Source organism: Nicotiana sylvestris, chromosome 3 (assembly GCF_000393655.2).
Source record: "Nicotiana sylvestris chromosome 3, ASM39365v2, whole genome shotgun sequence".
In the NCBI taxonomy this organism is placed as follows: domain Eukaryota; kingdom Viridiplantae; phylum Streptophyta; class Magnoliopsida; order Solanales; family Solanaceae; genus Nicotiana; species Nicotiana sylvestris.
Window position 1 is genome coordinate 125,771,977 of NC_091059.1, and position 22,849 is coordinate 125,794,825.

The 22,849-nt window shown below is 32.4% G+C and overlaps 3 protein-coding genes and 2 pseudogenes across 3 annotated transcripts; all 5 read left to right on the forward strand.

The window, feature by feature from the left end:
• Positions 1-209: 209 nt before the first annotated feature.
• On the forward strand, positions 210-1,004 carry LOC138887991 (uncharacterized). The gene is made up of 2 exons (XM_070169785.1): positions 210-536; positions 708-1,004. Exons 1-2 carry the CDS (start codon positions 210-212, stop codon positions 1,002-1,004), a joined length of 624 nt encoding a protein of 207 aa, XP_070025886.1.
• Positions 1,005-4,854: 3,850 nt separating this feature from the next.
• Positions 4,855-6,043, forward strand: LOC138888724 (golgin IMH1-like; annotated as a pseudogene).
• A 3,738-nt stretch (positions 6,044-9,781) lies between these two features.
• LOC138886910 (uncharacterized) lies at positions 9,782-10,991 on the forward strand (annotated as a pseudogene).
• A 6,258-nt stretch (positions 10,992-17,249) lies between these two features.
• On the forward strand, positions 17,250-20,281 carry LOC138887992 (uncharacterized). Its single transcript, XM_070169786.1, has 3 exons — positions 17,250-17,834; positions 18,745-18,881; positions 20,020-20,281. Exons 1-3 carry the CDS (start codon positions 17,250-17,252, stop codon positions 20,279-20,281), a joined length of 984 nt encoding a protein of 327 aa, XP_070025887.1.
• Positions 20,282-21,890: 1,609 nt separating this feature from the next.
• LOC138887993 (uncharacterized) lies at positions 21,891-22,511 on the forward strand. The gene is made up of 2 exons (XM_070169787.1): positions 21,891-22,133; positions 22,269-22,511. The coding sequence occupies exons 1-2, from the start codon at positions 21,891-21,893 to the stop codon at positions 22,509-22,511; spliced, it is 486 nt and encodes a 161-aa protein (XP_070025888.1).
• The last annotated feature ends 338 nt before the right edge of the window (positions 22,512-22,849 follow it).

Consider the following 22,849-nt stretch of genomic DNA (forward strand, 5'->3'; position numbering starts at 1 on the left):
TTTTTTTCCTTTAGCATGGATGATGGTACCCTACGGTACCAAGGCCACCTATGTGTTCCGGATATTGACGGTCTTCGAGAGAGGATCATGGCAGAAGCTCATACTTCCAGGTATTCAGTGCACCCAGGTTCTACAAAAATGTATCATGATCTTAGGGAAATTTATTGGTGGAACAACATGAAAAAGGATGTGGAGGACTTTGTGGAAAAATGTCTGAACTGTCAGCAAGTAAAGGCCGAACATCAGAGGCCTGGTGGATTGGCCCAAAGCATATAGATTCCAATGTGGAAATGGGAGATGATAAACTTGGTTTTGGTGGTAGGAAGTTTGAATCAATTTGGGTGATTGTAGACCGACTCACAAAATCAGCGTACTTCTTGCCAGTTAAATCTACCGACACAGCGGAACAGTATGCTCAGTTGTATACCAAAGAAATAGCCAGGTTGCATGGCACTCCAGGCTCAATTATTTCAGATCGAAGGGCTCAGTTCACTGCCAACTTTTGGAAGAAATTTCAACAAGGTTTGGGTACGCAGGTACATCTTAGCACAACATTCCTTCCTCAAACTGACGGGCAAGTAGAGCGTACTATTTAGACGCTTGAGGAGATGTTGCGTGCTTGAATTCTTGATTTCAAAGGTAGTTGGGATGACCATTTACCACTCATAGAATCTGCTTACAATAACAGCTTCCTTGCTAGTATCTAGATTGCACCATTTGAGTCATTGTATGGTAGGAGATGTAGATCTCCCATTGGGTGGTTCGAGGTTGGAGAAGCTGAATTGATAGGGCCGGACCTCGTGCATCAGTCTATGGAGAAAGTCAAGATTATTAAAGAGAGGTTGAAAACTGCTCAGTGTCTTCAAAAATTGTATTCAGATGTTCGTCGCAGAGATTTGGAGTTCAAAGAAGATGATTGGGTATCTTTGAAGGTTTCCCCCATGAAGGGTATCATGCAGCTTGGAAAGAAGGGAAAATTGAGTTTGAGGTATGTTGGACCGTAAAAATCATTCAGAGGATTGGTCAGGTGACATACAAGCTCGAGCTGCCACCCGAGAAGTCATTAGTACACCTAGTTTTCCATATGTCTATGTTGAAAAAGGTAGTGGGATATCCGTCCACGATTGTGCCTGTTGAGAGTATTGAGGTTAATGAATAATTATTGTACGAACAAATTCCAGTTGCCATCCTTGATAGGCAAGTCCTAAAGTTGAGAAATAAAGAAATTGCCTCCGTGGAAGTGTTATGGTGAAACCAGCAAAGTGAGGAAGCCACTTGGGAAGCCGAGAAAGAAATGAAGAAGAAGTACCCTCACTTGTTTGGCTAGCTATGTAATTAAGTATTTGTGTCCTATGAAGATGTCAAAAGATTACATTATATGAATTATGTATCACATGGTTAGTTGATGATAATAGTGTTTCTTTTCTAGAAGGCACAAAATACCTTACACACTCAACCTTACACACTCAACCTTTTCCGAGTGTGTCTAATACACACTACTTTTACACTCGTGATTTACACGCATAAGAGGCAAGTGAAGAGTTAACCTGTTGTATCTAAATCGTCATCAGGAAACTATTTGTGTAGATTTTTCATTTTTCATTTTTTTATTTTCTAAAAAGATTTTATCAATTCTTTTCCAAGTTCTTCTGTCACAACACCACAACCCCCCCCCCCCCCCCACCAAATTCTTCCCCCAAGATCTAAAGGGGAACGAGAAAATACAAAGAACCAGAGTTTCCATATTTGAACACCAATATATTTTGGTTATGACTCGCGATTCAAATCTCCAAATTGATAATTGTTTTGGAAATTTGGTGTTTTTCAGATTTAGATTTTGATTAGCTTCTAGAAATAATAAGGAAGGTGATTTAATCCCAGAATGATTGCTCTTTTACCAGTTTTGATAAACTAGATACAGAATAATCCCAATCGGGTTTTATTTTTTTCTCTCTAACAACTTTGATATGCAGTCCTTTTTCTGAAGTCTTATTTATATATGGCAATGACGAAGACCTTGTCTACGATCTCATGAACTGGAAGAGACACCACCAGTTTTCAAAATTATAGCACAGACAAATCTGAGTTTTATAATTTAATGGGTGGAATGTTGAACGCGACAAAAAAATAAAGAGTAATAGTGAATTTAAACTTTCGGGGTGTTAAATGGGGCAAAGAAAATGAAGATTAGCGGGGAATTTATGCGGTTGGGGTGGTGGGTCTTAAATGTGGTAGGATGAGGTAGTGGTATTTTTTTTTCTTTTTGCATCAGTGTTTCGCTTTAGAGAGTTAGCAATCATGGTGGTATAGCTTGGGGAAGATGAAGAAGATGGAAGAATATTTTGGCAATTAGGATATAATTATAAATTCAAGTATTTTTTATTTTTTACAAAAGGTTAATCACACGTGCCACATTATTATTAGTGCGTGATTACACTTGTTGAGAAAAAAGTGGTCAAACACTAAAGAGGTATGTATTAGACACACTCGAGAAAGGTTGAGAGTGTAAGGTAATTTTTGTTCCCAAAAGGTGTGTCACAGGGATTTGGTCCATAGTTCCTGGAGTAAACTATGTATTCTTCTATTCTAGAAATGCATTTCTTATTGGGCCACGGTTGGCATCATTTTATATTATGTTGCATCTTTGGATTATGTAAATGTTGATAGGATGCATTTCTAGGATTCTCTGACAAGTGGATATGCCCAGTTACAAGGGAAACTTTACCGAAATTTCTGAAAAATTTGGGAGTTAGTCAAAATTTGGGAGTTAAAAATGTGTGAGAAAGGAGATAAGTTATACTAAGGATTTGCGGATTGACTCCAATTATCATTCAAGGACGAATGATCCTAAGCGGGGGAGAATGTAAAGCCCCAAAAAATTTTGCTAAGTAATTTAAGATTTTGTGGTGCCAAGGTAGGCTAATTATTTTATTTGTGTGTGCAAATGAGGATTCATGATATAATGGATATCAATTGGATATGTTAATAAGCGTATAAGTCATATTATAAGTGATTTGGGGTCTAAGGATATACCTAAGTCTAAGCCAAGTTGGAAAATTTCATAATAGACTAAAGTTGTAAATGAGTACGCACAAGACCTCACTTTGGACAACAATATCTACATTTATATAAGGTGTTGTGTGATACACAACCTATCAAATTAAATCTCTTTGAGTATAGTTTCCAACGCATCAAACCGTTCGACATTTAGAGGTGTATACAAAACGTTATGACCATTTTACCGGACCTGTGTCATTTGCGCGTCCGTGGGTAAATTGAGAGTTTCTCCCTCCCGAGCTCGGCCTGAGCCCGGACACCGCCTCCCAGGCGCGTTTTGACCGCGGTCGCGCGCGTAGCAGCCCTATAAATACCCAAAGACCTGGTATTGAGAGTCTCTAATACCATTTTCACCAGTATCTAGGGTAGGCAGGCGGTAGTTCGCACGACCATCCAGATCTAGCTGCTTTAGTAACCTTTAAAGGTTGGCGGTAGTCCGCATGACCAATTAAGGATTCGAAATATACGGAAATTCTATTATAGTTTAATGACTGTATGGAAGGATCTATATCCTTTTACCCAAGCAAGGGGCCTGTCTAAGCCTGATACATACTCTTACTGAGCCCATGTGTCTAGCAGTTCTAACTGTGAAAGAGGTAGCCCTTTTGACAACTTCAGCGGGCTTTAATGTCACAGCTGGCTAGACGTAGCCACTAAGGCAAAGCCAATAAGAGTAGTACCAGAACCGACTGTACCACCATCTTGGAACCAAATCAAGAAACTATATCAAGGAAGCCGTTTAGGGGAGTACACAGAGTTGAGGCGCTGTTAGGGTAAATGATTGAAGCATGAAAAACATGGTAGTGACCAGAAAAGATTGTTCAGTATAACTTATTAAAATATGATAAACTCTATGATAAACAAAGAGGTTAGAGGGAATATGTTTAGTAAACACATGATAAGGATAAATAGTAAATCTGAATGAACAACCACACGTATTTATTAGAAGAAAATATTGACTACAAAATACTTATATTATATATCTTTAACAGACTTAATAACGATGTTAAAAGAAAAATTTATGATATTTTAGTTACTTTTGAAATAATATATGTAATGGAACAAGCATTTACAGAACTAATTGTATCACAAGAAATAGATATATTAGATCTATATGAATTAGATTTATATTCAGATTAATGATCACATATCAAGTTAATAAAATCTGTTTATAAATGAAACATAACACTTTTCATTACATAAGATTCTATAACACCCAGAAATGGAAACTTCTTTCAAAACCTCAGTAACATAAATAGAAAAATAGATTGTGTTAAACACAATATTAAAACCTGCAAAGACATAATTAAATATAATAGATTACGTAATAAAGCTTTATTAACTATAGAGAAAGAAATTGAATTTTATAGAGATAATCTTGAGACTTATCAACACAGAAAAACAATAATTCTTACAAATATTAAAACAATGAATATATGTATCAGCAGGTATACATCGCAGTATTAAAATTAAAATGACCCCCCCCCCCAAAAAAAAAAATTGGTATCAGAGCTATGACAAATAAACATATACTTTAAGAAACAAAACCATGGAAAGGAACACTGACATTAATAGTACAAATCTGCAAAAAATACTCATAAACAGTGAGACAATTACAGAAAATACACAGATTAAAATAATTAAAAAATCAAGGAAAATAAGGAAGAAACTGAAAAAACTATACCTAGAATATGAATACCTAAGTATTACAAAAACAAACAAAGCTAGGCTATCTGAATTAATCGATATAATATCTGAAACAGAATATAAATATATTTGCTATCTTAAAAAGAAAAGATGAATAAAGAAGAATTCACACTAGAAGCGAAAACATATGAAAATCCAGAAGGATTAAAAATAACAATAATATTTTCCAACTTAGGAAGAAGATACAAGAAAATAGGAAATAACCTGAACTTAATGTTAAAAAAAGAAACTGTAAAACTAGAAGATAGTTTAACCGCAATGGTTAGAATAACAAAAGAAAACGAAGAAATAGACAGAAAAAGAGAAATAAAAGAAATACAACAGCAAGCTAAAGAAAAAATACAATAGATAGAAGAAGTAAAAAACACTAAGATAACAGAATTAGAAAAAGAATTAGAAATGCTAAAACAGCTATACGCTAATAAACTAAAAGAAAAAGAAAAACGTAAAGAAGAAGAACAAGAGCTAAAACTGACAAATGAGATAGAAAAGTTCAAATTACAGTTAGAAGAAATACAGGATAATCCACCAAAAATAAGCATGAACGAAATAAATGACCAAAGTGATAACGACACAAATCTAGGAGAAGACTATTCAAAAACAAGTGAAACATACACAGAACTAATAGAAAAAACGGAAAAGATGAAAACAAATCCAGAAATAAATACAGGAGATATGATCGAAGATAAACCAAGCACATCAGGAGTAAAAAATCCAAGACAACTAAACTCAACCTATTACAGAGTAAGTTATGATTCATATGATAGAAATAAAACATTATGGGATAAAAGGCTAAATAGGAAATGGACACCAAGACAGATAACTGAACAATGTAATTTTTTAGATCTAGATTGTGTAGCAGATATAAATAAAACAATCCAATTATGGATAGGGTACATCTCCAAACAACTAATAGATAATAAAATTGTAATAGCTAAAACACCAGGATATATAGAAAGAACACTTATAGGAACGGTAAAACTATGGTTACAAAATTTATCAAGTGAAAGCCTAGATACATTAAGAAATAATAAAAAACTTGATGGAACAACAGCAACAACAGTGACAGATATATTGAATAAATATGAAATAGCAATAAGAAATGAGTTTAGTAGTATGACAACAGAAGTAGAAGAACAAAATAAAGAAAAAACTACAAATAGAAATTTGATGACAAAATTAGCAATATGTAATATGTGTTATATAGACGAATATACTTGTGCATTTAGAGACTATTATTATAAAGGAACATATAGTCCAGATGAAAGTAAGGAAATAAGAAAATTATATTTTACAAAATTACCAGAACCGTTTAGCTCAAAAATAATAAAAAATTGGAATGAAGCAGAACTAGCAGATACTCTAGGAGCTCGAAAAAAATTTCTACAAAATTGGTTTATAGAATTATGCGAAAAGTATAAAGAAAATATCAAAATGGATAAAATATTAGTAAAAAATTTGGCATGCTGTAAAAGTAGAATAGCACCCCAATTTGGCTGCACAGATAAATATTACAAAAAAGAAGGAAAGAGAAAGAAATTTAAATCAAAATATTCAAAATATAAATATAGGAAACCAAGAGGAAGATATTATGTAAAAAATTATAAACATAAAAAACCATATAGGAAAAAGAAAAAACTAACAGAATGTACTTGCTATAATTGTGGAAAGCTAGGACACTTAGCCAAAGATTGTAAATTACCAAAAAACCCAAAGAAGAAACAAATTACCGAAATATTGATAGATAATGATAAATATACACAAATAGAATATGTAGATTATGAATTAAGCAGTGAAAACAGCATATATGAGATATCAGAAAACGAGTTCCCCGAAAATGAAAAAGAAATAGACAATAATATAGAGGAATCAGACGAAGAAAGTAATGACTGAAAAAGATATACAAATTATACAACAAGAAGAACACCAAGATGAACAATCTTCAGAACAAAAAATAATATTTGACGCTAATATATTTGAACAAATAAAAGGAAAAGAATTGGATCTAAGCATAGACAAAATATTAGAAGTACCAACAATAAAGAATTGGTTTAAAAGACAGAAAGAAGAATACTATGTAGTAAGCCAAAGAGAACATATAATAGATTGTAAATACATCAAAGGTAAAGCACAAATACCAATTTTAAATAAAAGACTACTAAATAAAGAAATACAAGATATAAAAGCAAAAAATCCAATAAAATATGTACACTTAGGAGGAACGGAGATCCTAATAAAAGCATGTTTTAGGGAAGGAATAGATACCCCTATAGAAATATACTTGGCAGATGATAGAATTGTACAACCTATAGAAAAGAGTATAATAAGTGTCGTAAGAGGTAACTTAATATACCAAAAATTTAAATTTATAGTAAGTGCCAACTATTCAGTAGCAATAGATGATAAAAATATAGATAAATCATTAGTATTATACTGGAAAATGTCTGGAATAGAATTAGCACCAGGAAGTAAAATATTCACAGCAAGATGTAAAAATCTATATGTCTTAACAACAAAACATAAGATAACAGCTAAAAATAAAATAAATAAAATAAAAATAGAAAATCCATTCGAAAGAATAGTATCAGTTATAGACAACAATGATTACAGTTATACGGAAATGGACATGGAAGAAGATTTAGAAATAGTAAAAGAAAGATTAAGCACGTCAAAACGAACAAATAATGAAATGCCAGAAACGTCATCAAGAATAAGTACATCAAGAAGTACATCAAGAAGAATAAATTATATAACTCCACAAAAATTAATAGAACAGAAAATAGAAGAAATAAACCCACACTATTATTATATAACAGGAATAATGGACCAAAGAAAATATTTAATATTAATAAATACAGGGCAGGAAGAGAATTATGTTATAAGAGAATTAATACCAGAACAAGAGATAGTGACAATAGAACAGCAAAATTCAGAACTACCAAAAGCGTTAAGAAAAAACGAAGAAACAACTGAAAAAGAATTAATTATTGGAGGAATACCAATATTAATAAATTTTAAAATATATCAAGGCGATAAAAACATTACACTAGGAATAAAATGGTTAGAAAAAGTCAAACCATATAAATTAGAAGATAGACAATTAACGATAAGTTATGAAAATAAGAAAATAATAATAAAAAGAACTTTGATATAATGCCAAAGATATACATACTTGCCAAGATAATAGTAGAAGGATATTATAATAGATACTATACACCTATGATGGATACAGGAGCAGAAGCTAACATGTGTAGACATAATTGTTTACCAGAAAGTAAATGGGAAAAGCCAAAAAAACCCATAGTAATAACAGGATTCAATAATGAGGGAAGTATGATAACATACAAAGCAAGAAATATAAAGATACAAATATGGGATAAAATATTAACCATAGAAGAAATATATAGTTATGAATTCACAAATAAAGATATATTATTAGGAATGCCATTTTTAGATAAATTATACCCACATATAATAACAAAAACACATTGGTGGTTTACTACCCCGTGTAAACAAAAATTAGGAGCAAAAAGAGTAAATAATAAAGTAAGAAAAACAACACCCTGGATTAAAGGAAGTGAAAAGATTACCCAAAAATTAGAAAATGTAATACAAAGCAACCATAATATAGAGATAATCATTTTCTCAATAAATAAAATAAAACTACTGCAAGATAAATTAGAATTACTATATAATGATAATCCACTCCAAGGATGGGAAAAACATAAAACAAAAATAAAGATTGAACTAATAGATGAAAATAGCATAGTAACACAAAAACCTTTAAAATACAACTTTAATGATTTAACAGAATTTAAAATGCATATAAAGGAATTATTAGACAATAAGTACATACAAGAAAGTAATAGTAAACATACTAGCCCGGCATTTATAGTAAATAAGTATAGTGAACAAAAACGAGGAAAAAGCCGTATGGTTATAGATTATAGAAATTTAAATGCAAAAACAAAAACATATAATTATCCGATACCAAATAAAATACTAAAAATCAGACAAATACAAGGATATAACTATTTCAGTAAGTTTGATTGTAAATCAGGATTTTACCATTTAAAACTAGAAGACGAATCTAAGAAGTTAACAGCATTCACAGTACCACAAGGATTTTATGAATGGAATGTATTACCATTTGGATATAAAAATGCACCAGGTAGATATCAACATTTTATGGATAACTACTTTAACCAATTAGAAAATTGTATAATATATATAGATGATATACTGTTATATTCTAGAACAGAGAACGAACATATAAAACTACTAGAAAAATTCATACACATTGTAGAAATATCAGGAATAAGTTTAAGTAAAAAGAAAGCAGAAGTAATGAAAAATCAAATAGAATTTTTAGGTATACAAATAGACAAAAACGGAATAAAAATGCAAACCCATATAGTACAAAAAATAATTAACTTAAATGAAACACTTGATACAAAAAAGAAGTTACAATCATTTTTAGGATTGGTTAACCAAGTAAGAGAATATATTCCTAAATTAGCAGAAAACTTAAAACCATTACAGAAAAAATTAAAAAAGGATATAGAATATCATTTTGACGAAAAGGATAAAATACATATACAGAAGATAAAAAATATGTGTAAAAAATTACCAAAACTATATTTCCCAGATGAAAAGAAAAAGTTCACATATATTGTAGAAACTGATTCTAGTGATCACAGCTATGGAGGAGTTCTAAAATATAAATATGATAATGAAAATATTGAACACCATTGTGGATATTATTCAGGATCATACACGGAAGCACAAATTAAATGGGAGATAAATAGGAAAGAACTATTTGGATTATATAAATGTTTGTTAGCATTTGAGCCATATATTGTTTATAACAAGTTTATTGTAAGAACAGATAATACACAAGTAAAATGGTGGATAACACGGAAAGTACAAGATTCAGTAACTACAAAGGAAATAAGAAGACTTGTATTGAATATACAAAATTTTACATTTACAATTGAAGTAATACGAACTAACAAGAATGTTATTGTAGATTACTTATCAATACAAAAGTACTCAAACTGATGAGAATCAAGAATCGAAAGATATATTTGCAATCCCTACTACCCTATCATTACAGATGGATAGTATGGGCAAAAGATTACAACAGCTAGAAAGTCAGCAGCATGACTAAAAAAATGCGGAGCTAAGTCGATCGGAAGACTTAAAAATTCCAGAATTAGAAGGAGACGTTGGGAAACTCCAAAAAACCCATGACAAAGTTTGTTTACCTACAGCTGCAGGCACAAGCAAACAGGTGAATAAGAAGCTACATACCAATGTAAATTTAAACAACGTATTTGATAAGCCATTTACATCAAAAAAGCCAAAAGAAGCAATAGCTATAACCCCACAAACTACAACCTATGCTAATAGCCTACACCACAACAAAAAGGTATATAACCATATTACTCAAACATATATTGAGAATATATATAAAATTCAGACATTTCTAAACCTAAACCCCAGATCAACTACTACTACAGATCCAACACAAGATTATATAACCCAAAAACTACAGGGATATAATAGGCTAATAGCCCAACCAAAAACAAAAAGCCAACCTAGTAAAGACATGTTACAACTACGGACTACTCAGCACCGTATATACCTAAGACGGAGAAGAAATAATTGGAATACCAGAGCTATACAAAGCATTTGTCACCTTCAAGAGAATTACAAAAGGCAACCTATTCTTCATCAAATTCTATACAGCACCAGCGGAAATACTATATGACGAAATAAAACCCATAATACAGGTGATAAAGATAGGACTAACACGAGATATGATAATACCGGAAGAGATAGAGAAACAACCGGAGATACAGAAAATGGAGATACCAAGTTTCTATGCCAATAAAAGAATAATTGGTATAGCAACTATTATTCAAGAACTAGCTAACAATTATCTACAAGGAAATGCTATCTGGAGCTACTATTCCAGAGACCAGTTAATGATATATGCCAACTCAAAGGAACTACGACAAGGAGATATGGATGAAGTCCAGAAATGGATTTTATCATTATTAAAGCCAGAAATGCAACCAACTACCAGAGCATTGAAAAAAGAATTTATTTCAAACGAGTTATTGACAAGATACTGCAAACTAGTGGGACACAAATATCCAGACCACATATGTTCAAAGTGCAACGGAGATGATAACTATGTACCAGAAGTCCAACTAGAATGAAGGTATCAGCAAGAAGACAAATGAAGGAAACAGCTATTGAAAACAAATAATGTAAAGGGTCGAGTCATTTAAAAAAGTCGTAAAGTAAGAGTCATAATCATGAACAGTAAAGGTCGTTCATGAATAGTAAGAGTCATGTAAAAAAGTCGTAAAGTAAATAGTAAGAGTCATAATCATGAACAGTAAATGTCGTTCATGAATAGTAAGAGTCATTTGTGAACAGTAGGAGTCGTTTTAATTTTCTATATATAGAATGTAAATCCGAGGAAGAAGGGACATCCTCATACTCACCTTCTCTCTCTTATCTTCTCTCAATAAAATATCTGATTATATACAAACTTCTGAAAGCTATGGAGCATTCAAACGAGTTACAAAACCAGGTAAGTTTATTCATAATCATGTTTAACTAAACTCTTATATTCCTTATAATCTCTTGAATATCATAATTGTTTATCATGTTATAGTACTGTTATAAAGAACATCTTGAGAAAGTTTGCCTGTCTAATAATGCTGAGAGTAGTTAAGCCCAGACTATGCCATCCTAAAGTGGAAACCAGTAGGCAAGGAAGCCGTTTAGGGGAGTACACAGAGTTGAGGCGCTGTTAGGGTAAATGATTGAAGCATGAAAAACATGGTAGTGACCAGAAAAGATTGTTCAGTATAACTTATTAAAATATGATAAACTCTATGATAAACAAAGAGGTTAGAGGGAATATGTTTAGTAAACACATGATAAGGATAAATAGTAAATCTGAATGAACAACCACACGTATTTATTAGAAGAAAATATTGACTACAAAATACTTATATTATATATCTTTAACAGACTTAATAACGATGTTAAAAGAAAAATTTATGATATTTTAGTTACTTTTGAAATAATATATGTAATGGAACAAGCATTTACAGAACTAATTGTATCACAAGAAATAGATATATTAGATCTATATGAATTAGATTTATATTCAGATTAATGATCACATATCAAGTTAATAAAATCTGTTTATAAATGAAACATAACACTTTTCATTACATAAGATTCTATAACACCCAGAAATGGAAACTTCTTAAAAACCTCAGTAACATAAATAGAAAAATAGATTGTGTTAAACACAATATTAAAACCTGCAAAGACATAATTAAATATAATAGATTACGTAATAAAGCTTTATTAACTATAGAGAAATAAATTGAATTTTATAGAGATAATCTTGAGACTTATCAACATAGAAAAACAATAATTCTTACAAATATTAAAACAATGAATATATGTATCAGCAGGTATACATCGCAGTATTAAAATTAAAATGACCCGTGTTAAACACAATATTAAAACCTGCAAAGACATAATTAAATATAATAGATTACGTAATAAAGCTTTATTAACTATAGAGAAAGAAATTGAATTTTATAGAGATAATCTTGAGACTTATCAACACAGAAAAACAATAATTCTTACAAATATTAAAACAATGAATATATGTATCAGCAGGTATACATCGCAGTATTAAAATTAAAATGACCTCCCCCCCCAAAAAAAAAAATTGGTATCAGAGCTATGACAAATAAACATATACTTTAAGAAACAAAACCATGGAAAGGAACACTGACATTAATAGTACAAATCTGCAAAAAATACTCATAAACAGTGAGACAATTACAGAAAATACACAGATTAAAATAATTAAAAAATCAAGGAAAATAAGGAAGAAACTGAAAAAACTATACCTAGAATATGAATACCTAAGTATTACAAAAACAAACAAAGCTAGGCTATCTGAATTAATCAATATAATATCTAAAACAGAATATAAATATATTTGCTATCTTAAAAAGAAAAGATGAATAAAGAAGAGTTCGCACTAGAAGCGAAAACATATGAAAATCCAGAAGGATTAAAAATAACAATAATATTTTCCAACTTAGGAAGAAGATACAAGAAAATAGGAAATAACCTGAACTTAATGTTAGAAAAAGAAACTGTAAAACTAGAAGATAGTTTAACTGCAATGGTTAGAATAACAAAAGAAAATGAAGAAATAGACAGAAAAAGAGAAATAAAAGAAATACAACAGCAAGCTAAAGAAAAACTACAACAGATAGAAGAAAGTAAAAAATACTAAGATAACAGAATTAGAAAAAGAATTAGAAATGCTAAAACACCTATACGCTAATAAACTAAAAGAAAAAGAAAAATATAAAGAAGAAGAACAAGAGCTAAAACCGACAAATGAGATAGAAAAGTTCAAATTACAGTTAGAAGAAATACATGATAATCCACCAAAAATAAGCATGAACGAAATAAATGACCAAAGTGATAACGACACAAATCTAGGAGAAGACTATTCAGAAACAAGTGAAACATACACAGAACTAATAGAAAAAACGGAAAAGATGAAAACAAATCCAGAAATAAATACAGGAGATATGATCGAAGATAAACCAAGCACATCAGGAGTAAAAAATCCAAGACAACTAAACTCAACCTATTACAGAGTAAGTTATGATTCATATGATAGAAATAAAACATTATGGGATAAAAGGCTAAATAGGAAATGGACACCAAGACAGATAACTGAACAATGTAATTTTTTAGATCTAGATTGTGTAGCAGATATAAATAAAACAATCCAATTATGGATAGGGTACATCTCCAAACAACTAATAGATAATAAAATTGCAATAGCTGAAACACCAGGATATATAGAAAGAACACTTATAGGAACGGTAAAACTATGGTTACAAAATTTATCAAGTGAAAGCCTGGATACATTAAGAAATAATAAAAAACTTGATGGAACAACAGCAACAACAGTGACAGATATATTGAATAAATATGAAATAGCAATAAGAAATGAGTTTAGTAGTATGACAACAGAAGTAGAAGAACAAAATAAAGAAAAAACTACAAATAGAAATTTGATGACAAAATTAGCAATATGTAATATGTGTTATATAGACGAATATACTTGTGCATTTAGAGACTATTATTATAAAGGAACATATAGTCCAGATGAAAGTAAGGAAATAAGAAAATTATATTTTACAAAATTACCAGAACCGTTTAGCTCAAAAATAATAAAAAATTGGAATGAAGCAGAACTAGCAGATACTCTAGGAGCTCGAATAAAATTTCTACAAAACTGGTTTATAGAATTATGCGAAAAGTATAAAGAAAATATCAAAATGGATAAAATATTAGTAAAAAATTTGGCATGCTGCAAAAGTAGAATAGCACCCCAATTTGGCTGCACAGATAAATATTACAAAAAAGAAGGAAAGAGAAAGAAATTTAAATCAAAATATTCAAAATATAAATATAGGAAACCAAGAGGAAGATATTATGTAAAAAATTATAAACATAAAAAACCATATAGGAAAAAGAAAAAACTAACAGAATGTACTTGCTATAATTGTGGAAAGCTAGGACACTTAGCCAAAGATTGTAAATTACCAAAAAACCCAAAGAAGAAACAAATTACCGAAATATTGATAGATAATGATAAATATACACAAATAGAATATGTAGATTATGAATTAAGCAGTGAAGACAACATATATGAGATATCAGAAAACGAGTTCCCCAAAAATGAAAAAGAAATAGACAATAATATAGAGGAATCAGACGAAGAAAGTAATAGATGATAAAAATATAGATAAATCATTAGTGCTATACTGGAAAATGTCTGGAATAGAATTAGCACCAGGAAGTAAAATATTCACAGCAAGATGTAAAAATCTATATGTCTTAACAACAAAACATAAGATAACAGCTAAAAATAAAATAAATAAAATAAAAATAGAAAATCCATTCGAAAGAATAGTATCAGTTATAGACAACAATGATTACAGTTATACGGAAATGGACATGGAAGAAGATTTAGAAATAGTAAAAGAAAGATTAAGCACGTCAAAACGAACAAATAATGAAATGCCAGAAACGTCATCAAGAATAAGTACATCAAGAAGTACATCAAGAAGAATAAATTATATAACTCCACAAAAATTAATAGAACAAAAAATAGAAGAAATAAACCCACACCATTATTATATAACAGGAATAATGGACCAAAGAAAATATTTAATATTAATAAATACAGGGCAGGAAGAGAATTATGTTATAAGAGAATTAATACCAGAACAAGAGATAGTGACAATAGAACAGCAAAATTCAGAACTACCAAAAGCGTTAAGAAAAAACGAAGAAACAACTGAAAAAGAATTAATTATTGGAGGAATACCAATATTAATAAATTTTAAAATATATCAAGGCGATAAAAACATTACACTAGGAATAAAATGGTTAGAAAAAGTCAAACCATATAAATTAGAAGATAGACAATTAACGATAAGTTATGAAAATAAGAAAATAATAATAAAAAGAACTTTGATATAATGCCAAAGATATACATACTTGCCAAGATAATAGTAGAAGGATATTATAATAGATACTATACACCTATGATGGATACAGGAGCAGAAGCTAACATGTGTAGACATAATTGTTTACCAGAAAGTAAATGGGAAAAGCTAAAAACCCCTATAGTAGTAACAGGATTCAATAATGAGGGAAGTATGATAACATACAAAGCAAGAAATATAAAGATACAAATATGGGATAAAATATTAACCATAGAAGAAATATATAGTTATGAATTCACAAATAAAGATATATTATTAGGAATGCCATTTTTAGATAAATTATACCCACATATAATAACAAAAACACATTGGTGGTTTACTACCCCGTGTAAACAAAAATTAGGAGCAAAAAGAGTAAATAATAAAGTAAGAAAAACAACACCCTGGATTAAAGGAAGTGAAAAGATTACCCAAAAATTAGAAAATGTAATACAAAGCAACCATAATATAGAGATAATCATTTTCTCAATAAATAAAATAAAACTACTGCAAGATAAATTAGAATTACTATATAATGATAATCCACTCCAAGGATGGGAAAAACATAAAACAAAAATAAAGATTGAACTAATAGATGAAAATAGCATAGTAACACAAAAACCTTTAAAATACAACTTTAATGATTTAACAGAATTTAAAATGCATATAAAGGAATTATTAGACAATAAGTACATACAAGAAAGTAATAGTAAACATACTAGCCCGGCATTTATAGTAAATAAGTATAGTGAACAAAAACGAGGAAAAAGCCGTATGGTTATAGATTATAGAAATTTAAATGCAAAAACAAAAACATATAATTATCCGATACCAAATAAAATACTAAAAATCAGACAAATACAAGGATATAACTATTTCAGTAAGTTTGATTGTAAATCAGGATTTTACCATTTAAAACTAGAAGACGAATCTAAGAAGTTAACAGCATTCACAGTACCACAAGGATTTTATGAATGGAATGTATTACCATTTGGATATAAAAATGCACCAGGTAGATATCAACATTTTATGGATAACTACTTTAACCAATTAGAAAATTGTATAATATATATAGATGATATACTGTTATATTCTAGAACAGAGAACGAACATATAAAACTACTAGAAAAATTCATACACATTGTAGAAATATCAGGAATAAGTTTAAGTAAAAAGAAAGCAGAAGTAATGAAAAATCAAATAGAATTTTTAGGTATACAAATAGACAAAAACGGAATAAAAATGCAAACCCATATAGTACAAAAATAATTAACTTAAATGAAACAATTGATACAAAAAAGAAGTTACAATCATTTTTAGGATTGGTTAACCAAGTAAGAGAATATATTCCTAAATTAGCAGAAAACTTAAAACCATTACAGAGAAAATTAAAAAAGGATATAGAATATCATTTTGACGAAAAGGATAAAATACATATACAGAAGATAAAAAATATGTGTAAAAAATTACCAAAACTATATTTCCCAGATGAAAAGAAAAAGTTCACATATATTGTAGAAACTGATTCTAGTGATCACAGCTATGGAGGAGTTCTAAAATATAAATATGATAATGAAAATATTGAACACCATTGTAGATATTATTCAGGATCATACACGGAACCACAAATTAAATGGGAGATAAATAGGAAAGAACTATTTGGATTATATAAATGTTTGTTAGCATTTGAGCCATATATTGTTTATAACAAGTTTATTGTAAGAACAGATAATACACAAGTAAAATGGTGGATAACACGGAAAGTACAAGATTCAGTAACTACAAAGGAAATAAGAAGACTTGTATTGAATATACAAAATTTTACATTTACAATTGAAGTAATACGAACTGACAAGAATGTTATTGCAGATTACTTATCAAGACAAAAGTACTCAAACTGATGAGAATCAAGAATCGAAAGATATATTTGCAATCCTTACTACCCTATCATTACAGATGGATAGTATGGGCAAAAGATTACAACAGCTAGAAAGTCAGCAGCATGACTATAAAAATGCGGAGCTAAGTCGATCGGAAGACTTAAAAATTCCAGAATTAGAAGGAGACGTTGGGAAACTCCAAAAAACCCATGACAAAGTTTGTTTACCTACAGCTGCAGGCACAAGCAAACAGGTGAATAAGAAGCTACATACCAATGTAAATTTAAACAACGTATTTGATAAGCCATTTACATCAAAAAAGCCAAAAGAAGCAATAGCTATAACCCCACAAACTACAACCTATGCTAATAGCCTACACCACAACAAAAAGGTATATAACCATATTACTCAAACATATATTGAGAATATATATAAAATTCAGACATTTCTAAACCTAAACCCCAGATCAACTACTACTACAGATCCAACACAAGATTATATATCCCAAAAACTACAGGGATATAATAGGCTAATAGCCCAACTAAAAACAAAAGCCAACCTAGTAAAGACATGTTACAACTACGGACTACTCAGCACCGTATATACCCACGACGGAGAAGAAATAATTGGAATACCAGAGCTATACAAAGCATTTGTCACCTTCAAAAGAATTACAAAAGGCAACCTATTCTTCATCAAATTCTATACAGCACCAGCTGAAATACTATATGATGAAATAAAACCCATTATACAGGTGATAAAGATAGGACTAACACGAGATATGATAATATCGGAAGAAATAGAGAAACAACCGGAGATACAGAAAATGGAGATACCAAGTTTCTATGCCAACAAAAGAATAATTGGTATAGCAACTATTATTCAAGAACTAGCTAACAATTATCTACAAGGAAATGCTATCTGGAGCTATTATTCCAGAGACCAATTAATTATATATGCCAACTCAAAAGAACTACGACAAGGAGATATGGATGAAGTCCAAAAATGGATTTTATCATTACTAAAGCCAGAAATGCAACCAACTACCAGAAGTCCAGAGCACTGAAGGCGGACATCTAGCCAGAGCCTACCTGTTGCTAGGACTTTGTGAGTTAGGAAGGCTATTCCACGGAGCCAAGGATGTCGAATCTGGGGAAGGTCCTTCTAGGACCAAATAGATAGGAGTTTATCTTTTTGCTTTATAAAATGTAATAAGGCCAATGGCCATTAGTAATTTTTCATTTCCTATTTATTTAGTGTCAATTTGGGATTCGTCTACTTTTTATCAATAAAATGAGGCATTTAGCATCCAAGTTATCCAAATCAATTTGTCTCTAGGACATGATTTACCTTCCCGCACTATGTGTTTAAATATTACAATACTTTTTATGATCCTCACTAACTTGGTTCCCTTTTCGTTTTATTCTTTGTTTTTGTCTTTGTTTTTGTCTTTATTATTCCCTTCCCCAAAGGTTAGTTCGTGCACTCTGGAAACATTATCCTATTTCACAAGATCTAGGGGCCCTCCACCCACTCATCCTCTTAGTCCTGTTAAGGTCTGTTGTGTTATTCTCAAGGAGGAGGGGGAGGAGGCCCTTCCATATAGGCTGTGAGCAAAGGTGCACATCTCAATAATTGGACCATCAGGACAACGAAAGCCCGAAGAGCTTCGGGGTAGCATGGCTAAAACAAGCATCATGCACTGCTTATTTACTAAATGCTTTTCCTTTCGCATTTTTCATTTCCAGCAATAAGATCTCCAATGTTCAAAATAGTTATGCAATTTATCAAAGCATTTTGACTTTTCTTATGAATCAACACTCATTATTATTTTCTCTCATTACTTTACTTATATAGCATTACTATTACTTAACTTGATGAACCAATGACTGTGACATGCAATGAGACAATGTAACAAATGGACATTGATTTAGAGGAAGATGACATACTAGATGAGATTGTCAAAGAAGTTGAGAACTTTGAGAACAAACCTAAGTCCAACCAGGACGAGACCGAAATTGTTAACCTGGGAGATACAGAAAATGTCAAGGAAACACAAATCAACATTCACTTATCGCTATCAGAAAAGAAGCAATACACAGAATTTCTAAAGGAATATGAGGACATATTCGCCTAGTTGTATGATGACATGACTGGTCTGAGTACGTCTATTGTGGCTCACCAATTGTCAATCAATCCAACATGTCCTCCGATAAAGCAAAAGCTCAGAAAGTTCAAGCCTGATAATAGTTTGAAAATCAAGGAAAAAGTCTCTAAGTCAAGGCTAAGGTTCTCAGGGTAGTAGAATACCCGACGTGGTTAGTCAACATCGTGATAGTGCCAAAGAAGGATGGGAAGGTCTGAGTCTGTGTCGACTACCGGGATCTCAATCGGTCCAGTCCAAAAGACGACTTGCCTCTGCCGAACATACACATCCTGATTGACGATTGCGCCAAGCAAGAGCTGGAGTCATTTGTAGATTGTTTCGTGGGTTATCATCAGATCTGGATGGGTGAAGAAGATGCTGAGAAAACGACTTTCATTACGCCGTAGGGAATGTACTGTTACAAGATGATGTCGTTTGGTTTGAAGAATGCAGGGGCCACCTACATGAGGGCCATGACTACCATTTTTCATGATATGATACACAAGGAGGTTGAGGTATATATAGATGATGTCATCATCAAGTCCAAGATAGCCACTGATCACATGGAAGATTTGTTGAAATTCTTCAATAGATTGTGAAGGTACAACCTGAAACTGAATCCCGCAAAGTGCACATTTGGGGTTTATGCTGGAAAATTTCTTGGGTTTATTGTGAGTCGCCGAGGAATAGAACTGGATCCATCAGAAGTCAAAGCTATTCAAGAATTTCCACTGCCAAAGAACAAGAATGATGTGATGAGCTTCTTGGGAAGACTTAACTACATCATCTGGTTCATAGCACAGTGTACAGTTATCTGTGAGCCAATCTTTAAGATGTTGAAGAAGGACACCGCCACCAAATAGACTGATGACTTCCAAAAGGCCTTCGATAGAATCAAGGAGTACCTGTAAACACCACCAGCTTGGTCCCGCCTGAGCCAGGTAGACCATTATTACTCTACCTTGCAGTATTGGATGGAGCTTTCAGTTGCGTTATGGGTCAGCATGATGAAACGGGAGGAAAGATCTGGCCATCTATTATTTCAGTAAGAAGTTCACCCCATACGAGGCCCGGTATTCTCTGTTAGAATTCACCTATAACGCCTCGACTTGGGTAGCTCAGAAGCTGAGGCATTATTTCTGTGCCTATACTACATATCTCATATCAAGGATGGATCATTTTAAGTACATCTCTTAGAAGACCATGCCCACTAGCAAGCTAGACAAGTGGCAAATCTTGTGGAGTGAGTTTGACATTATTTACGTAACTCAGAAAGCGGTCAAGGTACAAGCACTAGCAGACCACCTTGCGAAGAATCCCGTGGATGGAGAATACGAACCCCTGAAAACTTTTTTTTTTGCAAAAAGATATCATTTATAGGAGAAGACATTGCATAATCCTATGATGGTTAGAGAATGTTTTTCGATGGAGCAGCAACTTTCAAAAGAGTTGGCATATGAGCAGTCCTAGTATCAAAAACCGGTCAGCATTATCCGATGTCCGCCAAACTCAGGTTCCCGTGCACCAACAATATGGCCGAGTATGAAGCTTGCGTCTTAGGACTCAAAATGGCCATTGACATGAATGTTCAAGAGTTGCTGGTGATTGGAGATTCAGACATACTTATACATCATGTACGAGAAGAATGGGCAACCAAGAACTCCAAGATACTCCCGCATTTGTATCATGTACAGGAATTGAAGAAAAAGTTCAAGAAGACGGAGTTCCAACATGTTCCTAGAGTCCAGAATTAGTTCGCCGACGCATTGGCTACCATGTCAATGATACATCGTCCAGACAAAAATTTCATTGATCCTATTCTAGTAAAGATCCATGATCAGCCAGCTTACTGTACCCATGTTGAATATTTTGCAAAAGGAGAATACCTAGAGCTTGCAAATCATACTCAGAAACGCACCCTTTGGAGGTTGTCCAACAATTTTTTTCACAGCGGAGGAATCCTGTATAGGAGGACTCCCGATTTAGGACTATTAAGGTGTGTCGACTCAAAGGAAGCATCCAAGCTACTAGAGGAAATTCATGCTGGGACCTGCAGTCCACATATGAATGGTTTTGTCTTAGCAAAGAAGATACTCTGGGCCGGTTACTTTTGGATGACTATAGAAATGGACTACATTCAGTATGTACGGAAATGCCACCGCTGTTAGATACATGAAGATATGATAAATGTACCTCAAAATGAGCTTAATGCAACAAACTCACCATGGCCTTTCACCACCTGAGGAATGGATGTTATTGGACCAATCGAGCCTGCTGCTTCCAACGGACACAGGTTTATCCTAGTAGCCATCGACTATTTCACCAAGTAGGTCGAAGCAGCATCTTACAGAGTAGTAACTAAGAAAGTAATGGCAGACTTTGTTCGACGACCACATTGTTTGTCGATTCGAGATTCCATAGTCAATCATTACTGATAATGGCTCCAACCTCAACATCGACTTGATGAAAGCTATGAGTGAGACTTTCAAGATCAGACACAAGAATTCCACAGTTGACAAGCCTCAGATGAATGTAGTTGTAGAAGCCACCAACAAGAATATCAAGAAGATATTGAGGAAAATGATAGAAAAACATAAACAGTGGCACGAGAAGCTATCATTTTCTCTATTAGGATATCGTACCATAGTCCGCACATCAACCAGGGCAACCCCCTATATGCTGGTTTACGGTACAGAGGATGTCATTCCCGATGAGGTAGAAATTCCTTCCCTAAGGATCATACAAGAAGTTGAGCTCGGCGATGCAGAATGGGTGAAAAGTCATTATGAGCAGCTAGCCCTTATAGATGGATAGAGAATGAATGCAGTCTGCCATGGTCAACTCTATCAGAACATAATGTCTAGAGCCTTCAACAAAAGAGTCAATCCGAGACAGTTCACACCGGGGCAACTAGTGTTAAAGGAAATTTTTCCACTTCAAGATGAAGTCAAGGGGAAGTTCTCTCCCAATTGGCAGGGTCCATACATGGTCCACTGGGTTCTGACAGGAGGAGCCCTCATACTTGCAGATATGGACGGAGAAGTATGGCCGAAGCCAATCAATTCAGATGCAGTCAAGCGTTACTATGTCTAATTTTCATGCTTCCCTTATATGATGTAATTTGAACTATGCCTGATCTGATTCCAGTTTATGAGGGGATACGTAGGCAGCCCTATGAGTTCGGTCACAATTACATAAAATTTCATCCCCCCTCCCCCGCAATTGGAAACTAGAGCAGAATTTTGAGGACGACCCTAAAAATTCCGAAGTAATTTCAGCCAATCGTCGCAAGCAACAGTTAGGAGCATCAACCAATTAAAGTGGGGCAGAAAGAGATGTTGCAATGTCTCGAACCATGTCACAGTCGTCAGTTCATATAAAACATTATTATGTCATATTTTTACTAAATCATGCATATTACTGAAATTACT

Coding starts and splice junctions, on each gene's coding strand:
- LOC138887991 (XM_070169785.1), top strand. CDS start 210: ATGTCTGAACTGTCAGCAAGTAAAGGCCGAACATCAGAGGCCTGGTGG. Junction 537..707: donor AACAAGGTTTGGGTACGCAG/GTACATCTTAGC, acceptor GCTAGTATCTAG/ATTGCACCATTTGAGTCATT.
- LOC138887992 (XM_070169786.1), top strand. CDS start 17,250: ATGTTATTGCAGATTACTTATCAAGACAAAAGTACTCAAACTGATGAG. Junction 17,835..18,744: donor TAAAAACAAAAGCCAACCTA/GTAAAGACATGT, acceptor CCTTCCCCAAAG/GTTAGTTCGTGCACTCTGGA. Junction 18,882..20,019: donor GAGGCCCTTCCATATAGGCT/GTGAGCAAAGGT, acceptor TAGATTGTGAAG/GTACAACCTGAAACTGAATC.
- LOC138887993 (XM_070169787.1), top strand. CDS start 21,891: ATGAGTGAGACTTTCAAGATCAGACACAAGAATTCCACAGTTGACAAG. Junction 22,134..22,268: donor AGGATGTCATTCCCGATGAG/GTAGAAATTCCT, acceptor CAACTCTATCAG/AACATAATGTCTAGAGCCTT.